At 38.9% G+C, this 22,554-nt stretch overlaps 1 protein-coding gene across 1 annotated transcript in view; it reads right to left on the minus strand.

Annotated features, from left to right (window-relative positions):
* HECW1 (HECT, C2 and WW domain containing E3 ubiquitin protein ligase 1) overlaps positions 1-22,554 on the minus strand; it is a 578,356-nt gene that overhangs the window by 417,574 nt on the left and 138,228 nt on the right. Inside the window, exon 3 of the mRNA XM_016212519.2 lies at positions 20,316-20,373. Coding sequence (XP_016068005.2) covers positions 20,316-20,342 — 27 coding nt within the window. The 5' untranslated portion in view covers positions 20,343-20,373. The remainder of the gene's footprint in view (positions 1-20,315; positions 20,374-22,554) is intronic.

Here is a 22,554-nt window from a genome sequence, read left to right on the forward strand (position 1 = left end):
ACAGTGCTCAGTAGACCTCTTATGTCACACATAGCTTTATAACCAACATACTAACTCTTCATATTTACTATTTGGAATAGTGTGATAAAGCAAATAGCCAGGCATTATTCTATTTCTTAAATACTCTCAAAATATTTATGATGGCCTACCATGGAACTAGAGTGTACAATAACTTAAAAAAAATTGCCCATAGAAAAGAGTGAAAATTTACCTATCTAATAATAAGAAATGGTTTGCAAGGTAATGAGAAGTACACTTCAAAATTTTTTAAATAGCTCTAGAAAAGACCAAGTATTAACTTCTTTTATTTTTTATACCTGTTCATATAAATAATGATTCTTGAAAGCAGATGACTTCAATTTTTGTAATAAGGAAGAGTAATCTTGCTCTCTTAACTATAATTCATATTTCAGTTCCCAAGTAAGCACCCCTTCCTCAAGGACACTTCCTAAATCCCAGTCTAGGTAAAGCTCCCTCTTTATAGTGTGCTAATAAACTGCATTCTTTTCCTTCTGAATGCTCACATCAGCTTGAGTGACTTTTCTCCACTAGATTGGAAGCTGGAAATTCAGGTTTCTCTTTACTCACCATTTTATTTCCTGCACCCAGCGAAGCAGCTGACCCAGTGTAGCCACTCCATAAATATTTATGAATAAATAACATATGTTAAGTAGTTGATATTTGTTGAATAAATCTGTAGGCAATGTTGGCTAAAGTTCTTAAAATAAGGTAATGTAAACATCTCAAATAGTACTTGACTTCTCAACTGTTTTTATTTCAAACTCTTTTGCTTAGAAGTAAATGGGTAAGCAACTTGGATCACATTAGGCACACCTATTGAAGTTTTAGATGCTCTAATTCTTAAATAATATAGAATTAGGCTTCTAATTTTTAATTTATTATATTTATTAACTAGAACATTGTGCTTCCCCTTCTGGACTTATCATTACACTTTTTAATACATAAATGCAATAAATAAAAAAGGAGTGGATTACTAGAGTAAGTATACAGAGATGTTATTGGGCAACCCAGTGAGAAACGACAAAGTGATTCGAGAGAAAATAATTAAATACCATCACTTCTAGTGACACCAAAGAGTCTTAGAGCTCTAAGTGATCAAGGTGGAGACAAGTTTAGATAACATTTACTTGGTTGTGTAGTTTTCAAGTACAGAGTGGCCATTTCTCTGGGAGGTAGGACCAGTGCTGAAAAAGAAGAGGAGAGAGATAATAATTCAGCAGAGGTGGACTTGAGAAGGTTCTGGCTCTTCACACATTTTCATATATGATGTTCCAAAGGAGCTAGAGAGCTGAACCATGTGTTGAATAAAACAATGGTAGAGGAGGTAAGGAGGGTTTTGTTGAGGTTTCTGTGAGTATGGTGTCAGTAGATTGCATATTGGCTTAATGATTGATATGTGTGCTTTCTTGTACCTTCTGCTGAACTTCTTAACATAACTTTCCAGTAAATACTTGTTGAGTATGTGAGTATTTTCAAGAAGGCTGGGCAATCAGAAAATTATTTCCTGCCAGTATTTCATAAAACCTGAGGGAATTCATGAAAATTTGCCAATACAAGCATCACAATATAGGTTCGGTAAACCCTATCATATCTTCTAACAATAACCTAAATTATGTTATTTTTCACTTAAGTGGACCTTTGTTAATTTTGCTCTCAGTGATCTTTGATTCTCCATTAAAAAAAGGGAAGGATCTTCTGTGTTTGATCTCCTCAGATTTAAAAAGACATGAAGATAAGACTAAATTGTAGCCTTACCCAGGAAACAGAGATATTTCCTAGGCAATTGTTAATATAACCTGTGGAGATTCATTAGCAGTCAATCAAGATTTGCCTGGAAAATTACCTTTAATATGAGTTTTTGGTAAAAAGACATCAGTCTTTCTATACAGAACCAAAATTCCATTCCAGGTTGTTCAGTGGACAGCTTTAAGCAAGTTCCTTTCTGTGTTTCCTCAGTTATCAAATGAGGTTAAGTTCATGTGATGGCTCTGTGCACCCCAGAAGATTGGAGGGAATATCAAAGGAGATGACTTATATTAAAGCACTTGGAGAATTAAAAATACTGAACAAACATAAAATTGCATTATTAAAATGGTAGATTCAAGACTGGTGCAGAACTACAAACAGCCATAATAAAATAATATTTATCCTGATAATTTATGTAATACAGACCCATACATATATAAAGTAAAGCCCATATTTCAGAAACAAGGATGTAGATTTATGCATGACTAATTGGCATGTAAATACAGCCTGCATCATTATCACTACTACCATTATTGTTATCTTCATTATCATCATCACTACTGATGTTGAGCAACAATTATGTGTCAGGCATGTGACCGGATCTTTCCCTCCATGCTACCATTAATTCTCTCAAATATCCAAGTGCCTGCTCTATTATCCTTACTTGAGAAAAGTGGAGTTCATGGCTCCATGTGGTTGCCAGTGTTTTCCAAACTGTGTGTCAAAATGACCTGAATAAAATGCAGATGCCTGGGTCTCAACAGAAAGCTAGTGAACTAGCTTGGATATGCAAATGACTGGGCTAAGTAACTTCCTCAAGGTCACATAAGTGGGAGCAAAGCTGGGCCCTAATCTAGTTTGAGCATTGGATTCCCATATCAGCTCTTAACCACTTTTCTGTCTTGCCTGTCGAAAACAATCTATTTAATAACTATTTTTTAGTGACTTTAATTGGTTTCCCTACATTCTACATTCACTGTTAAACTATACTGCAAGCTTTTTCCTTAATGAGGATTTAGATGTTTATAATGAATGACTTAATTCCCAAGGATATTTTATCCAACTGCTAATGATATGGTGGCATTTACCTATGGCTGAATACAATAACTACCAAAGATTCAGATCATAGAATGTATGGGCCTGTATTTAACTGTAGAAACTCATAACCAATGGTCAGAGAATGTCCATTCAGTGTTGAAAGAGTTTTGCACAAGAGGCTGTGAGATGATATGAAAGGGTGTGGGCCCAGGGCCAGTGGTGGAAGCCTGTGCACAGGTTGGACAATAGTAAAAGGCAGTGCTTTTCCTACTTAAAGGTCCATATGAATTTCCTGGGAATCTTATTAAAATGCAGGTATTGATTTAACATTTTCCATGTGAGCCTAAGAGTTTGCATCCCCCCACCTTTTCTTTTGCTTTCTTGTTTATATTTATTTATTTATTTATTTATTTATTTATTTATTTATTTATTTTTTATTTATTTATTTATTGTTGAGAGTATTAGAGATATCCCCCATTTCCCCCCTTGAACTCCTCCACCCATCTCCCACCACAACCCAAGGCCCCCACATATCCATTGTCTGTGTCCATGGGCTGTTTACATATGGTTAATCTCTTCCTGCCCTCCTTCTCTCTGAGATCTGCAAGGTTGTACCATGCTTCCATGTCTGTGGTCTTACCTTGTTCATCAATCTATTCTATTCCTTAGATTCCACATATAAGTGAGATCATGTGATATTTGCTTTCTCTGACTGGCTTATTTCACTTAGTGCAATATTCCTCAGGTCCATCCATGCTGCCCCAAAGGGTAAGAGATCCTTTTTTTTTACAGCTGCATAGTTTCCATGGTGCAAATGTACCACAGCTTTTTTTTCTACTCAGTTATTGATGGGCACTTGGGCTGTTTCCAAATCTTAGCTATTGCAAATAGTGCTGCTATGAACACAGGGGTGCATAGATTCATTCTGATTGGGGTTTCAGGTTTCTTCAGATACATCCCTAGAAGTGGGATCACTAGTTCAAAAGACAGTTCCATTTTTAATTTTTTGAGGGAACTCCATACTGTTTTCCTTAGTGCTGCACCAGTATGCATTCCCACCAGCCATGTACGAGGGTTCCCTTTTCTCCACATCCTCAGTAGCACATGTCATTTGTTGATTTGTTGATGGTAGCCATTCTGACAGGTGTGAGGTGATATCTTATGGTCCTTTTAATTTGCATCTCTAAGATGATTAGCGACATTGAGCATTTTGTCATATTTCTCTTGGCCACATGAATGGCCTCTCTGGAGAAGTGTCTCTTCAGGTCCTTTGCCTGTTTTCTACTTAAATTGTCTTCCTCTTCTTGAGTTGTATGAGCTTTGTGTATAGTTTAGAAATTAAACCCTTATCAGATGCATTCTTGGCAAATATGTTCTCCTATACCGTGGGGTTCCTTTGCATTTTGAGGATGTTTTATTTTGCTGTAAAGGAGCTTTTTAGTTTGACATAGAGCCATTTGTTTATTTTTCCTTTGCTTCCCTTGCCCTAGGAGATGTATTGGTGAAAATTACACTACATAAGATGTCTGTGATTTTACTACTATGCTTTCTTTCAGATTTTTTATGGTTTCATGATTTACATTTAAGTATTCTATCCATTTTAAATTTATTATTCTATATACAGTAAGTAGGTGGTTTAGTTTCCTATTTTTACATGTACCTGTCCAATTTTCCCAACACCATTTATTGAAGAGACTGTTTTTGCTGCATTGTATGCTCTTTCCTCCTTTGGAAAACATTAATTGACCATAACGGTGTGGGTTGATATCTGGGGTCTCTGTTCTTTTCCATTGAGCTATATGCCAATTCTTGTAACAGTACCAGGAGGTTTTGAGTACAATGAGTTTATAGTTCGATATTCAGGACTGTGATCCCTCCAAAAATGTTCTTCTTTCTTAAGATTGCTGCAGCTATTTGGGGTCCTTTTTAATTCCATATAAATTTTTGGAATATTTGTTCTAGCTCTGTGAAATATACTGTTGATATTTTAATAGGAATTATGTAGATTCTATAGATTGCTTTGGGTAGTATGGACATTTTAAAGATATTAACTCTTCCAATCCATGAACATGGTATATTCTTCCACTTGTTTGTATCTTCCTATATTTCTTTTTTCAGTGTCCTGTAAATTTCCTAGTACAGGTGTTTTACATCCTTGGTTAAGTTTATTCCTAGGTATCTTATTTTTTTGGTTGCAATGGTAAATGATATTTTGTTTAGTGTCTCTCTGAGAGCTCATTATTGGTGTAAAAAATACAATAGATTTTCAGATCTTAACTTTGTATCCAGCTAATATGCCAAATTCATTTATCAAATCTAGTAGTACTTTGGTGGAGTCTTTAGTATTTTCTATGTATAATATCATGCCATCTGTGAATAATGACAGTTTTACCTCCTCCTTTCCAATTAGGATACCTTCTTCCAATTAAGATACCTTCTTCTTGTCTGATAGCTGTGGTGAGGACTTCCAGTACTAAGTTGAAAAAGAGTGGTGAAAGCAGACAAACTTTTCTGGCTCCTGTTTTTAAAGGAAATGGTTTTAGTTTTTGCCCATTGGGTATGATGTTGGCTGTAGGTTTGTCATATATGGCCTTTATTATTTTGAGGTATGATCCCTGTATTCCCGCTTTGCTGAGAGTTTTTGTCAAAAATGGGTCCTGGATTTTGTCAAATGCTTTTTCTCCACCTATTGAAACGATCACATGATTTTTGTTCTGCATTTTGTTAATGTGATGTGTCACGTTTATTGATTTGCAAATATTACACCAGCTTTGCATCACTGGAATAAATTCCACTTGGTCATGGTATATGATCTTTGTAATGTATTGCTGGATCCAATTTGTTAATATTTTGTTGAGAATTTTAGCATACATGTTCATCAAGGATACTGGTCTCTAATTTTCATTCTTTGTAATGCCTTTATCTGGTTTTGGGATTATGATCATGCTGGCCTTAAAAAGACAATGGGAGTCTTCTTTCTTCTTGATTTTTCTAGAATAGTTTGAGGAGAATAGGTGTCAATTCCTTTTTGAATATTTGGTAATATTCTCTTGTAAATATTCTCTGGTCCTGGACTTTCGTTTGCTATTTATTTATTCACTCATTCATTCATTCATTCATTCATTCATTCATTCATTCATTCATTCATTTACTTTTAATTACTGCTTGAATTTCATCAGTTGTTATTGGCTTACTTAGGTTTTCTGACTATTCCTGATTGAATTTAGAAGATTGTATGTTTCTAGGAATTTGTCTTTCTCCCAGGTTGTCCAGTTTGTTGGCATATAGTTGCTGGTGGTATTTTCTTACAATTCTTTGTATTTCTTGTGGTGACAGGTGTTATACCATCTTTTTCATTTCTGATTTTATTTATTTGGGTCTTCTCTCTTTGTTTCTTGGTGAGTCTGGCTAAAGGTTCATCAATCTTATTTATCTTTTAAAAAAAAACAGCTCTTGGTTTTATTGATCTTTTATATTGTTTTTTTAATTCTCAATGTCATTTATTTCTATTCTGATCATTATTGTTTCTTTCCTTCAACATTCTTGGGCTTTTCTTGATGCTCTCTTTCTAATTCTTTTAGCTGTAATGTTAGATCATTTATTAGAGCTTTTATTTCTTTTAGGAATGCCTGCAATGCTATGAACTTTCATCTCAGGACTACTTTTGCTGTGTCCCATAGATTTGGGTTTGTTGTGCGTTCATTTTTGTGTGGTTCAAGGAAGTTTTTTATTTTTCCTTTATCTTGTTCATAACCTATTCATTGTTTAATATCATGCTATGTAGTCTCCATGTGTTTGAATATTTTTGATTTTTTTATAGTGGTTGATTTCAAGTTTCATGGCATTGTGATCTGAGAAGATGCTTGAAATAATTTCAATCTTCCTGAACTCGTATAGGCTTGTTTTGTGCCCTAACATGTGGTTTATTTTTAGAATGCCCATGTGCAGTTGAGAAGAATGTATATTCTGCTGCTTTGGGTTGAAGTGTTCTGTAAATGTAAATTAAATCCATTAGGTCTAGTGATTCATTTAAGGTCTCTGTTGATTTTTGTTTTGATGATCTGTCCAATATGACAATGGGGTGTTAAAGTCCCCCACTATGACTGTGTTGCTGTTGATCTCCCTCTTAAATAAATAAGAAATTATTTATTTATTTAGGTGTTCCTATATTGGGTATATATATATGTTATTTCCTTTTGTTGGATTCATCCCTTTGGTATTATGTAGTGGCCTTCTTTTGTCTCTTATGGTCTTTACTTTGAAGTCTATTTTGTCAGAAAAAGTATTGCTACACCATTTTTATTTTTTCATTTCCATTTCCATGGAATTTTTTTTCAATCCCTTCACTTTCAGCTGTGTGAATGTCTTGCCCTGAAGTGGGTCTCTTGTAAACTGCATATCTATGGTTGATGTTTTCTTATCCATTCAGCTACCATATGTCTTTTGATTGGAGAATTTCTTCCATATACATTTAAAGTTATTATTGATATATACTTTTTTTAATGCAATTTTCCCCTTTATGCTGATGTACCTTTCTCTCAATATTTCTTCTTCATCTTTTTTTTTTTTTAATTTAAAATATATCTTTATTGATTTCAGAGAAAGGAAAGGAGAGGGAGAGAGGGAGATAGAAACATCAATGATGAGAGAGTCATTGATCAGCTGCAGCCCACATCACGAGCATGTGCCCTGACCGGGAATCGAACCCCGATCGCCTGGATCCCAGGTCGACGCTCAACCACTGAGCTAAGCCCGGATGGGCTCTTCTTCATCTTAAAGCAGTCCTTTTGGCATTTCTTGAAATGCTGGTTTGGTGGTACTCAACTCCTTTAGCCTTCTTTTATCTGGGGAGCTTTTTATTTCACCTTTAATTTAAAATGATAACCTTGCTGGATACAGCAGTCTTAGTTTCAGGTTTTTGCTTTTCATTACTTTGAGAACTTCATGCCAACCCTTTGTGGCCTGAAGCGTTTCTGTTGAGAAATCTGTCAGCCTTATAGGGGCTCCCTTGTAGGTCACTGTTTGTCTCTCTCTTACAGCCCTTAATATTCTTTCTTTGTCCTTAACATTTGCAATTCTAATTATGAGGTGTCTTGGAGTGGGTCTCTTTGGGTGCCTCTTGTTTGGTACCCTCTGTGTTTCCTGAACTTGTGTGGCTTCCTCCTTCACCAACTTAGGAATTTGTTATTATTTCTATGATTATTTCTTCAACTGAGTTTTCTATCCCTTGCTCACTCCCTCCCCCCCCCCCCCTTTGGTACCCATATGATGTGAATGTTTCCTTTCATGTTGTCCCAAAGTTGCCTTAAAGTGTTCTTATGCTTTTTAAGTATTTTTCCTTTTTGCTACTCTGAGTGGTTTTTCTACCTTATCATCTAATTCACTCATTCAATCCTTTGCTTCATTGAGCCTGCTTTTAATTACTTCCAGTGTATCTTTGATGTCAGATATAGTATTCTTCATTACTGTCTGGTTCTTATTCATAATATCTATTTCTTTTTTCATGCTGATGTAGTTTTCACTAAGTTCTTTGTATTTTTCACTAAGTTCCTGGAAGTTCCCATTAAGTGTCTTGTAGTTCTCACTAATTTCTTTGAGAATCTTAATAATCATTGCTCTGAACTCTGTTTCTAATAACTTTCTTACCTCCATCTCATCAAGGTCTTTTTCTGGTGATTTTTTTCTTTTCTTTAGTTTGGCAGTTGTTTCTTTTCCTCCCATTTTAGTCATCTCTTTGTGTTTGTATCTGTATATTAGATATATTTGCTGTCTCCCAGTCTTGTGGGGTGGACTTTTGTAGTGAATGTCCTGTGGGACCCAGAGGTGTGTTTTCCTTATACTTATTTTTTAAAAAATTATATTTTTATTGATTTCAGAGAGAGGAAGGGAGAGGGAGACAGAGTTGAAACATCAATAATGAGAGAGCAGTCATTGATCGTTTGCCTCCTGCACACCTCTGACTGGGGATCTAGCCCACAACCTGGGCATGTGCCCTGACTGGGAATAGAACCACAATCTCCTGGATCCTAAATTGATGCTCAACTGCTGAGCCATGCCCAGCTATGCTTCCTTATACTTCTGAGCTGTATGCTCTTGGCATGTCCCTTTTATGAGTTCTTTGGGATCTCCTGTTGTGATTAGGTCTAGATTGTTATTGTTCTGGTTGTGGGTGACTCTCTTCTCAGGCTGGCTAACTGTGGGCTCAGTCACTACCCTGTCATATGAGCTGTTGTACAGTTGCTGACAGGGACAAAAAAAACCCACAAAAACCACCACAACCAAACCAACAGGAAACAAACAGGAACTTACAAAATATCCTGGCAATATTTCAATAACAATGAAAACAAGTCAAGAGAACATAGAATTGCTAAAGCAAAGAGAAAACACAATTACTAAGGCAAAGAAGAAAAAGAAAGAAGAAAGAAAGAAAGAAAGAAAGAAAGAAAGAAAGAAAGAAAGAAAGAAAGAAAGAAAGAAAGAAAGAAAGAGATATTATTGCTAATAGTAAAAGAGTAAAAAATCGAGAAGCTACTTGGAGATAAAAGGGCAGAGAAAAGATTCTGAAATAAAAGAGGAAGAGCAAAAAATAAGGGTAGAGAGTAGGAATAGGAAAATGGTTTTTAAAAAAACAGGAAGACAGGAAAAGAAAGGGATAAAAAAGTTATGCCAAGGGAACAAGGCGAGGGAGTAAGGTAAAACAAGGGTAAGGAAGGAAGCCAATAATAGATATGGAAGAAACAATATAGAAAAGCAATAAACAATAATTATAATAATATCTATGCAATAAAGCAGAGAATATCAAGAAAATCTTGAAATCTTGAAAAACAAACAAACAAACAAAAACAGGCAAAGCAAGACAAAAACAAATAAAATAAAAAGCTAGCCAAGCGAAGTTCATCTGGGCAACTTATGTTGTCTGAGGTTCACTGATTTCAGGCCTCCATGGAGGTACTTTTGTGTCAGTCAATGTCAGGAGCTGTCTAGGTTTGGCTCTCAGTGTCCTTATGTAGCTGATTTGTCTGAGGCTTTCTTTGGACCACTTCCACCTGTAAATTATTTTGCCTCCCCCTGTGGTTACCTGGTCTTACTCCGGGATCTTCCTAAGAGAATCTTTAGGGTGCAGGCTGGCTAGTGTAGCTTGGGCTATTGGGCTCCTTACTTAGAGATTTTGCCATCAGGCACTTGCTGTGGGGAAATGAATCTCTGCTTCAGAGCCAACGCCTCAGTTTCTACCATATCCTCCAACTCTAATTCCCTCTAAAATGGCCTGATGCAAGTCAATATTGAATTCAGTCTGTTGCCTTTTCTGTATGTGCAGTTTCAGCTGGCCTGGGCCCTGTGGGGTTGATCAAAAAAGACTCTGGTGCACATGTTGCCTTCCCAGCCCCCAGAAGGGCTTTGGAGCATATCCTCCAGTTCCTAAACAACAGTGATGCCTTCCTCTGAGCTGTTTTCCCTTACCCGACCATACTGTGCCTGGGGGGAGGGGGAATCTGGGGCTTCAGGGAGCTGAACCAGCCACTTTCCTATTGGGGTGATGTTCCTAGCCTACAAGAGATGTAAATGTACTCCGCCCTTCCTTTCCAAGTTCTGGTTGGCTGATCTCACAGGGCGCTCATTTCAGAATCTCCACAATGCAGAAACAAAAACCCAGCTTTTGCTGGTCTGTCTACCCGATATGAGCCAGGAAGGAGGATGCTGTGGGCTACCGTCCAATAATCAAAAACATATAAAATAACAAACAGGTAGAAAACCTGCTTTGCAAGGATCTGTTGCCCTTCCTCCTCCAATCCAAGCAGGAGGGGTTACAAAGTCAGCCCCAGGCAGGTCTCCCACACAGCTGTACTCATTAAGGATGGGGCTGAGATTCTCAGCTCCAATCACTATCCTGCTATCCTGGCTTTCTTCAAAGCAAGTCCAAAATCTCCACTCTGCCCTGCTGGCCACTCCAGTATCTCTCTAGCCGTGGGAGACCCCAAGTCCATCTGCTGGCAGCTTCACTCTTTCTCTGGTGGCAGGAAGGCTTTCTTCCCCTTTCTCACACCACATAGTTTAAATGCTTTCTGGGACTCAGTATAATGACTTACAGGAAAGCAGAGGGTCCTTTTAGGTCATTGCTGGGTGAAGCCCACAGGCTCCTTTCTATTCTGGAGCTACACATTGCAGCACAGCCTTTTCTGCAGTCAGCACCCAGGGTGAATCTCTCTTCCCAGGGCTGCCACCATTAAGTGTGTTCTTTCACTGGGAAGGTGCAGACCCCACCTCCAAGGTAGACTGTTCCCCTGGCTCCCTCTGCCCGACATGCATGGACTCTCTTTCCCTTTTCCATCACTCAGTGTTTGAGATCCCTGCTTCTGGATGCCAGTCTACACTCCCAAGGGGAGGGAGCTTTGCAGCCACTAACCCTTGGGCCTCAAAGCTGAGCACAGTTTTCAGGGAGGATTCCTCTTTCCACACCTCTCCCTCTCTCACCAGTCTCTATGATGTTTCTTAAGTGCCCTTTGGTGAAAATATGTCCAATCGGCTATATTTATCTTATTTTTCCAAGCTGTCAATGCAGCATTTTAACTATAAATCCAGTCCATGGCTGGGAACAAAGGCACTCTGCCTCTTGTTAGAGTGCAACCATCTCTGAAGTCAATAGTCTACATTTCTAAGCTGGCAGCTGATGCTAAAGCTGCTTGTTCCTGGATATAGGTAATTGCAACACTAGGGTGCAGACCCCACCTCTGAAGAGATCCACTCTCAGAATAATGAGCACAATCTTGGTGACCACAATGATACCAATTAGGGCAAAAATTATAGGGAACACTATGGGGTATGCTTCTGACATGAGGAAAGACATATGCAACAGGAAAGAAGGCATTTCCCAGCAAAGAATCTGCTATCTACTATGGAGTAGGAAAAGGTTATTAGGTTAAATAAAAGTACACTAAAACAATGATAAAGGGCTTGGAAATATAAGGTTATGAAAGTTATATACATTTAGAAATATTCTGTATGAGCCAAAAGACTGAATTCTAAGCCAACACTGGTTGAATGAGCAGAAACAAAGGGAAGGGCATTCTTGGGAGGTGAACCAAGAATCTCACATCATCTGCCTCAAGGAACATAGGGTCTAGCTCAAAGGACAGTGCCTCTTGCAATTGCTCTGGTCACACCTCTGTCAGGTAATAAATAGCATGGTAACCTGAAAAGCCACAAAGAAATGAAATAAATGATAACTGGAACAAAGTAACATGTTTTGGCTAATTGCAGTTTGGGAAAGTCTGGGGAGGATTTGGTGGGTGTAATTATATAAGGGACAAAAGATGAATAAAAACAGACAATGAGCTTCAGTTTAAACTAGGTAGGAGTGTAATGAACTTGTAAATCCAAGAGCATCTTATTTATTTAAACCTGCTACTATCATTAAGTGAAAATATAATAGATGTATAATAGGTGTTGTGAATCGCATTGAGTCCCTTCTTCTACCAGGCTATGTGAAAGCAGCCTGGGACTTCAAGGCCTTCTTTGATTAGATGGCTTCTCTGACTTAGCATAGGACTGTGATTGCTTGAAACATACCTTGCAGCCCACAAAGAGTCAAACCTACATAAATTGACTGGAAGAGAAGGAAGAAAGAGAAAGCTTCATAGTGCCCACCAAGAAAGGAAAGATCCCGATACTGATACTGTTGTAATCAACTAGTTTTATTAATAATTGAAAAGGAGCAAAGGGAAAGCCAGACATTATAAGCATGTCATTTGGGCAGCTTCACCAGGAAACAACAACTTTACACTACCCAGAGATTTGACAAAGAGAAGATAGACTCATGTCCAGTAAATTGGGATGACATAAGGCAGACACTTGTCTGTCAATCACACCTGGGGACAGAGATGGTTGGCTAGATTGGGAGTGGCCACTGCGAGCTCATGAAAATTTGGGATTCTTAATCCCCTGAACAAGGAATTTCACTCTCTTGGCTCCTCTTGGCATGCTTGGCTTATGGTTTACACTTGGATTCCTGGCATTCTGCCATTTGGTCCATGGCCATGCAGAGCCCCACACACAATGGACTAATGAACTGCAACTAGCTTGATGTTGTACTGGACCTTGCTCCACAGCGGAAATGGAAATTCTGGACACTGCTCTGATTTTAGCTCTACTGAAATTCTAGCTATACTTCTTCTATGACTAGATGAAGAGAAATGGGACTTTGGAAACCCAAGGGTATAATTCCACAGAAATAAAGCTTTCTACTGTATCACATCCTCCCATGCAATTTTCAGGAAATTCCTTTATTTGGGATATCACAAAGATCTTACTCCCAGTAGCTATGGGGGAAGATGAGACATATTTTTCTCTAATAACAATACTAGACACAACACTGCCTTGGGCATTGCAGAACTTACATAAAATAGGTTGAAGTAAGGGCTGCCTTAAGAGGCTACCAAGAGGTGAGCTAAGCTAAAACACTGACATTCTGAAGGTCACATCCCTCTGACCTAACAGAGACCTTCTTAGTCAGCTCCTGCCAATAGCTGCCAGGCAGAAGGTGGGTCCAGGACTATAAGAGCTTTTGATATTTTTCAAGAGAAGCTAGTTTCTGATTTTTTATGTAAAATTATCAGTTTTTCAATAAAGTCATTAACAAAATTATAAAAAAAAAACAAAAAAAACCCCACCGTCAGCCAGATAAAACAACTTCATTAGGGAGTGTAGAGGTGGTGACCTCTGGATTATATTTTATACAAGTTCAGCAACAGCATGGGTTTTAAGAAATTGTAATGAGAGGTGGTGTGCAACGTTAGAGCAAGAGAACACAGGGTGCTCCAAGCCCTGTTTTGTCCACCTATCCTTACTCTACTCTCTCTTTCCCGTAGCACTTCTAGTTCCCGACATCATGTTATACACTTATTTGTAATTTTTATTTCCTAACAAACCTTGCTCCCCAACTAGAATAAAATTTCCATGAGAGCAGGTACCTGTCTTTTTGTTCACGACTGTGTTACTAACACTTCAACTGTATCTGGCATGTAAATAGGTGTTCAATAAATAAGTGCCAAGTAAATAATGAATGACCTCTCTGTGCCTCCACTTAAAACATTCAAGTCAGGATGAACTTATGTCATTGGGTTTTTATCCCAGGGTCTGATGTCTAATTCTTAGCAATTCATGATGCTGCTTTGGACCAGAACAACCCAAGGTAATTTCTATCCAAAAATTTTAAGGTGAATAAAACACTCCCAAATCCTCCTTGTACTTTGTTAAAAAAACAAAAACGTGCATGATAGAAAGGCCAATACATACCTACTTGTGCTATATATTTAGCTGTGATCATGAAAATGCTGACTTAGTGTTTGAAATCATGTAAAAAAGCAAGAACTTTCATTAAAAAAGCATAGCTAAACCCTAGCCGGTGTGGTTCAGTGGTTAGAGCATCATCCATATATCGAAGGGTCACCAGTCCAATTCTCAGTCAAAGGCACATACCTAGGTTGTAGGTTTGATTCCTGGCTCCAGTCAGGGCACATGTGGGAAGCAACCAACCGATGTTTCCCTCTCTCTCTCATCTATCTCTCTCTCTTCCTCTCCCTCCCTCCCTTCCACTCTCTAAAAATCAATAGAAAAATATCCTCAGATAAAGATTAACCGAAAAGGGGAAAAAAAGAAAGAAAGCATAGCTAAGCAAACAGACCCAGAACCCATATATGCTGGCACACAATGCTGTACTGAGACCACAACAGAACATTAGCAATGCCATGTTCTCTAAGAATTCTGCATAATGCAAATGGGCATGAGAAGAAATAATGCTAAGGGACTTCTATTTCTTGCTGAAAAATAAAATTATGACCAAGGAAAAGAGGCATCTTATCTGTGGCTGCATATAGAACTGGCATTCTTTTGATTGAAAAAAAATCACTTACTATACACTACTCAAGCAAAGCTCAAAACAGATAACTAGAGACACTTTTTACCACCTGCTGTCTGAGGAAAATATCTATGCAATGTGCATGCCCTAGTTTAAACTAATCTTTGAATCCCACTCAAAAGCATCCTTCTTGTACCTGTGTTCCTTTCTAGAGCGGAGGCTACAAAAGGACTAAAATTACATTTCCCTCTAAGTGAGAAAAAATGTGTTTAAAAGACATTCTAGACCTTTTATAAAAGCACTTACTTTGAAAGAACATGACAGATTATATATTCAAACAAAACACCTAAAGAGTGCTCCAGAAATAGGTTGAAAGCAAAGGCCTTTATTGGTGCTTGTAGCACTGGTCCTGCTGAGCATGGTTAACAGAAAGATTAGAGCTTCAGTTGCCTGGTCCTCCAGGCTGCTGTGTCAGGATGACAGTCACATAAATTACTGTGTTATCACTTTCAGTATGGAAGACTTTAACAAGAACACAAAAGTTATAAGGCCACAGATTTCCTTTATCATATAGAGTTTGGGGTCAAGGAAAAGGAACTGACTAGGAATATTCTGTTTTAGGAGGGATATGTGCAATCATGAGCTGACAGAAGTTGGATGGATCCCCTGAGCCCTCCTGTTTCTCCCTGACAGATCTTGAAAGACACACAGCCTCTCAGGCCTCACTTTCTGCATGAGAAGTTTTAAAGATCCCTCAATCCTTAATGTCCTGCCACCTAACACATGCTCTGATAGAGAAAAAAATCTAATGAGCCATGTTTTTCTCCCTATTTCTTCCATTCCCTTGCCTCCATCCACATAAGGCAGTTAATTCTGGCAAAAGACCACTTCTTACTTCACCTCCCTACTCCAGATGCTTTTGATCAGATTCTGAAAAACCCAGAACTGGTTGGCTAAATCCTTTGGAGAATGTAGAAGACATACAGATAAACTGTTCAGATGCCTTTTAAGGTGTGGTCATGGTTACAGTGCCTTTATCTAGGTGGGCCTGTCTGCTCCTATCTAACACAGTTGTCTCTGAACAGGGAGGTTTGCTCCTGAGGGCCAATTGCACTGGAAGAAACTCTGTTAGGCTGCAGCTCCTGGCAGAATTCTACTTCCTCCATTTTTTATCACAGGTGTTACTTCTCTCTAGTACAATCAGAATCTAAGTCTGAGGACACAGAAATGCTAATCATTCTAACACAAAAGTCCTAATGTTTGTCTGTTTTTCTAAAAAGGATCTTCAACAAGCTTCAGGAAACCCATCTTTGAGCAAAAAAAAAATACTCATCTTCGTAGCAGAACTATCTAGAGTATAGATTTCTTTTCAAGTTTATTATTTCCAGACACTGTGGATGAAAAAGGAGCCACATACTAAACCTGACAAGCTCAGGGGAGGCCTGCATAGTGGCCTTACAAACTCAGAGACCTAAAGTAACCACATAAGATGATCTGAAATTAAAACTTAAACTAAAAGCAGTTCATGGTTGGTAGATATGTCCTAGGGCAGTATTTTTCCTTAACAAAGGTCAATCTTTACCTTAACTGAGCCTGTCTGTTTACATCTAAGATAACACACCTGATAACATTACCTTTGGAATATCAAAGTAATTTCCTTTTTTCCAGACCCCTCAAAGCACAACCACCACACCAGAGCAGAAGCCACAAATTCCCTCACAGTTATTATTATCATGTTAATTATTAACTGTTAACTATCCCATACCTACCTATGTAAAAAAGCATATCTATTCCAATCCCAGAGCTTTCCCCAATTTGCTTTCTCCTGCCTGCCTAATCTATCACCAATAGATTTCATGTAACCCCTTTACACCTTCTTTTCTATTGTAATGTAGAAATAAAGTGCCAGGTTGCCATTCTCTGGAGCATTTTCTCAATCCATTGAAATTTTGCTTCCTTGCAATTGTCATCATTTTGGCTCAAATAAACTCATAAAAATTTTCACAAGTTTGGACATTTCTTACACACATAAAGGCTTAGATCCCATCAGTTTATCCAGTGGTTCTCAACCAGGGGTGCAGATAAGAATCACCACAGAGAATTTTTCAATATGTGAATGCCCAGCTCCACATATAAAGCTATATTTGTTGGTTTGAGATATACCACTGGTTTTAGCATTAAGTTTTCCTAATTTGGGTCTCTTCCAGAGATGAGCATTCATCCTGCTAAGGATCATTCCAGAAGTTGAAAGACAGTATTCTACACTTAATGGTCAAATAAATGATCCCTAGTTTATCTCCAAATATTTTTATAAGTCCAGCTAGTAATGTTGTAGACTCATTTCAGAGCATGGTGAATTTTCTTAGAAAGTATTATAGAAAGGTGAAGAAAACCTTGGGATCAGTTTCAATTTTGAAGATTTAAGCAAAAAACACAAAAGTTATAGGGCTGTAAGATTTCCTTTATCATGCAGAGTTAGGGTCAAGGAGTTTTGCGTTGACTTTTCATGGAAACTGGAAATAAGTTAGCTATGCTGTGTCCCTTCAAGTTTCCAGTGTTATCATTGTGCAAGTGATAATGTAAATAACCTGGTTATTAATAAAGAACAAGGGGAAGCTGCAATTTAGATGCCTGCCTAGTAAAGTCTGGATGAATTGGGAGTAGTACATGTCTGTCAGTCACACCTGGTAATAGGTCATTGCCAGAGTAGGCATGGCCATTGCAAGTGTGGGAAGTTTTGACATACTTAAGCTCCTAAAAAAGAGTTCCCTCTCTTGCATGCTGGGCTCCTGGCTCTCTTGTTGCAGGGGAGGCACTCCCCTGCATTCACCCACATAGCTCATGGTCATATGGACCCCACACAATGGACTGATGGACTGTGAATAGCCTGATGCTCTGCCAGACCCAGCTCCCCATGGAGTGGAAACTTTGGATGCTGACTTTGCTTTTAACTCTGCTTAATCCCCAACTGCACCTCTTCCAGGACTAGTTTAAGGGAAATGAGACTTTGCAGACTGAAGGATGTAATTCCATGCAAATAAAGCTTTCTACCACATTTCATCCTCCCATGGGGGCCTCCAGAAATGCTTATTCTAATGGTACCCCAAGAATCTCACTTTCAATGGAGAAATACCACCCGTCCATTTCTTTAATAGCACAAGGAGTTGTGGTTATGCTCCAATTTCACAAACTACATCCTTTGAAAGCATCAGTTGCAATCTGTCTTCTCTCTCCCATTAATCTGGAAGAGATCACTCACATAAATTTCCAGGTATAGTTGGTAGTTAGATAAAATCAGAGCGAGAAGCATAGGCCAGGTACAGAAGGTCACCAAGGTGGAAAACTTCAGGGGCCTAGCAATGGGCAAAGCTCTAAAAACAAAAACATCTTCCCAAGGGTAATCTTTCCTCTCTTAGCATATCACTGGTCATGTGGTTTAGACCCCCAGACCTTTCCTTCTTAGAGATGACATCTAGGCCTCAGTTGTGTGTTAGCTCCAGGCCCAGAAAAGCAGGAAAACCAGACAAGCAACCCCATGGCTGTCTCAGGACCAGCTGCATTGAACACTAACCCTCTGTCCTGGTGCCAACCAATCAGTGGAGACCATGACCCTGAAAAGGCCCTGGATATTCTATTGAGATCCTCCCCTGGGATCTCCCCTAAAATTTCCACCCTTAAAAGTCCTTAGGACAAAAGGACACAGCACTCTCTCTGGGGGGGAGGGAGAACACCCACACCTTTCCCTTCCCCCTCTTCTTGCCCCCAGGCATGTTACTTTTATCTTCTTCTTTCCTAAGTTCCAAGGACTCTTCTTTTGCATCTGTAACTTGTTTTTTGACCCATTTTTTCTGCCTCTGTGCCTTTCTAAATAAATATTTTCTTATAGTTTGAGTCTTGGCTCTGAATTCTCTCCTAGCTAGAACCCAGGTACCAAGTTTGCTGAAACGAAATTCCAGTCTGACCCCAAGGGTCTAACACCTGGTGCCATTCTCACTGCCACCAACACAGGGAGAGTATTCAGCCATTGCATTTCCTGCATCACTGAATAAACTCCTTCAAGTGATCTGTATGAACATTTAGCTTTGCTGTTAGATCCCAGGAGTCTTATTTGAGGCAAGGGTTGTATATGAAGACAAACATAACTGAGAATCTCTAGGGCAGGGAAGCTCTAGCTTTCTAAGGATACCAGTCCTAGAAAGAGGAGAGGAGGGACATTCTCTTGGAATGTAAATACACCCAAAAAGAAATACTTGGTTGTTTTAAAGACTTTTCACTGTATCTTCAAAGCCAAAGAGAAAATTCAGAAGTCCCAGGGGAATGTAAACAGATGAGAGTACTGTGTTGGGGAAAATGTTCTCTAACAATAGTCAAGCTTTCTCCAAGTAGAGACTAGGGCGGGGGGGAATCAAACCTCTGCTGATGGCACAAAAAACTGGAATACTCAATAAGAAAAAAGGCATTTAAAGTTACTGTATTGTGACTGTCACTGGAATTTGGCAGCAAATGATTAAGTACTAATTTAATGCTCCTTGCGTAAAACACATAAAGTGCTCATTCTCCAAGTTACTGTAAACTTATTGATTAAGAAAGCTCCCATCTGGATGAGTTGGAAGCAGTGCCCTGTGGTGGAAGAAAAGACCTGAGCTTGAGGGTTGCTTATCCTCCTCTGAGCTGATGAATGCTAAGACCCTCACTGAACATCTCATGGCTTCCTTTTCCTTACCTAGAGTTATACACATGTGGATGTGCTTAGTAAGTCTGCAAAGTCTTATGTGGATGTAAACTTTTATTTATTTTTTAAACAAAAGCCTCATTTAAGGATTGGCTGAGTGCATGTTCCCAGGGCAACACTAAGGCCCTATGGACAGGGATTCCAGCTGAGACAGGCAACTTAATTTGAATCCCTGTTCCTCACTTACACACAAGACACTTTGGAACAGTGACTTAGCCCTCTGGCTCAGTTCCCTCATAGGTAAAGTAGGAACAATGGTCATACCTATGACTTTGGATTGTGGTGAATAGAGAGGAACTCACACAGGAAAAACACAAATCATGATTTATAGTGTCCAATAAATGTGGGGCTATCCCCAGTAGTTGTAAAACTTCTGAAATATGGAAAGGAGTGGACTTGGAGGGATGTCTGAAGGAAGCTGGGAAAGCCCTTCCTGGGAGAGCTACTAACTGCAAGAGGCCCCTCTAATGAACTGGCAGCCTCTCCTGTGGCCTACCTGACTCTGAGTCAACATGAGAGATCACTGCTCTTGTGTCCAGGCATATTTCTGTGTGTCCATATCTACTGTAACGTAATTAACCATGGGCCAGCAAAGCTGGTGGCTGGAATTTGGGAAGGAACTTCATAGAATGTGGATTTTTTTCCAGGTATAAATACACTTGTCACAAATGTGCATTCACATCACACAATGGAGTTGGCATGCAAAGAACTTATCTTAAGATGGAGCACAGCTGAATTTGGGGTGGATGAAGGTGATAAGGAAGGGCAAGCAATGGATCTCAAATGTTGAGACTGCACTTGAAAGAATTTCTGGGCTGGGTAATCACAATAAGCTCTGGACTGAGGCACATTCCATTATGAGGTGGAGAGGGTTTATAATGGAATGACATGGATGGGTTCTTATAATCAGAAAAACACACTGACCTTCACACTACACAGGTGCAGCAGCATAATGACCCACCAGGTGTATGCGCATCAACTCCTGGGGAAAGTCCAATGAGGTTAACTCAGTGTGTATCCCAAGCAAACAAAATCAACGACATTACCCACATGAAGAACTAGGTGCCCCCACATCCCACCAAGATACCTGTCTTGGGCAACCAACATGTAAAAAGAAAAATTGCATGAGGATGATATGTATTTTGATAAAATGGACAAAATGTAGCAAGCAACATATTTTGTGTCATGAATATTTTTTAATCCCCACAGAGGACACGATTAGAGAGAGAAAAGGAGAGAGAGAGAAAGACATTGATGTGAGAAACATCAATGTGAGAGAGAAACATTGATTGACTGTCCTCCATACATGCTCCAACTGGGAACTGAACCCACAACCCAGGTATGTGCCTTGATCAGGAATCAAACTGGCAATCTTTTGGTGTACCAACTGAGCCACTCTGACTGGGCATGAATAATATAATTTAGATTTCAAAATATAACTTTAAGGAGTAAAAACATGGGCCTACATTTTTTTTTTCTTTTTAGGAAACCAAGATTTGGTATGGTATCTTTGGGGGGGGGGGGGGAGTTCTGTCTTTGAGAAAACTAAAAAAAAATTCTGATATGCTCCACTCATGAGACCTCTTCAACTTCAATGAAAATGGATCTATAGTTAAACTGCTGAAAATATCACTGACTAATCTTGGTGCCTTTCTCACTTAGGAATGTGAAAGACAAGGTGGAGCACCATTCCCTTACATGTAGTCTAGCAGAGTATTACATCAAATGGCAATCACTGGTCACATTATCACCATTTTAGTACACAGAAACTATGTCAAAAATTAGGACATGAACAGAAAGATGTCAGGACAAGAAAATTGGTGAAGGTATTTTACCAGGGTCTACTTAATCCAAGTATCACTTTAGTTTATAAATCTTTATTCTGATTCAGAGTGATAGGGAGGGCAGGGGATGGATCTCAAATGTTAGGACTGCACTTGAAAGAATTTCTGGGCTGGGTAACCACAATAAGTTAAAGTTGCTATAAAAATAATCAACATGGTCTTATTCCAGAATAAAATGATATATGATATCAGGTTTTCAAAAACCCAATGAAACCTGGAGTTTTGCTGACAAATGAGTTCAGGTAAGAAATGAGTCACAAGCTTGCATTATGGGTGCATAGATTATGGTCCCAACCCTGGTCTGAGCAAATCTGAATAGTAGAGAGAGAAAATTTGACCTCCATGTACTAAGATTATGCTCTGTGCTATCCCCATGCTGGGCACTGTTTGGATTCTCAGTGGTAAGGAAACTCCCTGGTATTCCCTCTTTAAAGCCCCTTTCCCTGTCATGACCACTGTCCTCCTAACAGCTTCTCAGAATGCCAAGCTCTGCTCCATTCGTAGGCTCTTCCATGCTGAAGCTCCTCAGAACTTCATATGTTCACACTAAGGGCCTGTATTCCTGCCCATGACCTCAATTACTATCTGAACATTGATAACTCTTAAATTCCTGTGACAGCTTAAAGCTCTCATCTGATGTCCAAACACAAAACCTACTGGGGATTCTCACAGTCCCCCAAATGCAATATAAAAGAAGTTCAAGAAATTTAATCACAAATATGAGCCTATCTCCAGAAGCCCATACTCAATAATGGTTCCTCCACCTACCTGGTCTTCCTGTCAGGAACTCAGAAGTCCACTTCAACTCTTTTTTCTTCCCCAGTGAATCTTCTTCATCCAACCAAGCACCCAGTTCATTGGCCCAAATCTTTTAACAGTTCCAGAATCCATTTGCTTCTCACTATTTCTACCTCCTCAAAATGGCACAAACCTCTCTCTCCTACTCAATCTCAATTGATCCACCTTACACTAGTCCTTAATACATTCTCTACAACAGACAGAATACATTTTGTAAAGGGAATATCTTATTGTGGCACTTCCTTCCTTTAGTGGCTTCACACTTCCTTTAGGTTAAAGTTCAAAATACAAGTTTGAGATTTATTTATTTCATGCAAACATAAAAAATGGATCTGGCCCTGCCTCCTTCTGACCACACTGCCTGATTCCCTTCACTCGACCAAGAACACCTCAGCCACAGGGAGCTTTACAGTCTTTAGAAACATTCACTTCTCTCCTCAGAGACTTTACTATATTGTTCCTTCTGTCTGAAACATGCTTCCCTCAGCCCTTCTTTTTCCACAACTTTCAAGCTTCAGTCC

The sequence above is a fragment of the Miniopterus natalensis genome, chromosome 10, assembly GCF_054644295.1.
Source record: "Miniopterus natalensis isolate mMinNat1 chromosome 10, mMinNat1.hap1, whole genome shotgun sequence".
Classification (NCBI taxonomy): domain Eukaryota; kingdom Metazoa; phylum Chordata; class Mammalia; order Chiroptera; family Miniopteridae; genus Miniopterus; species Miniopterus natalensis.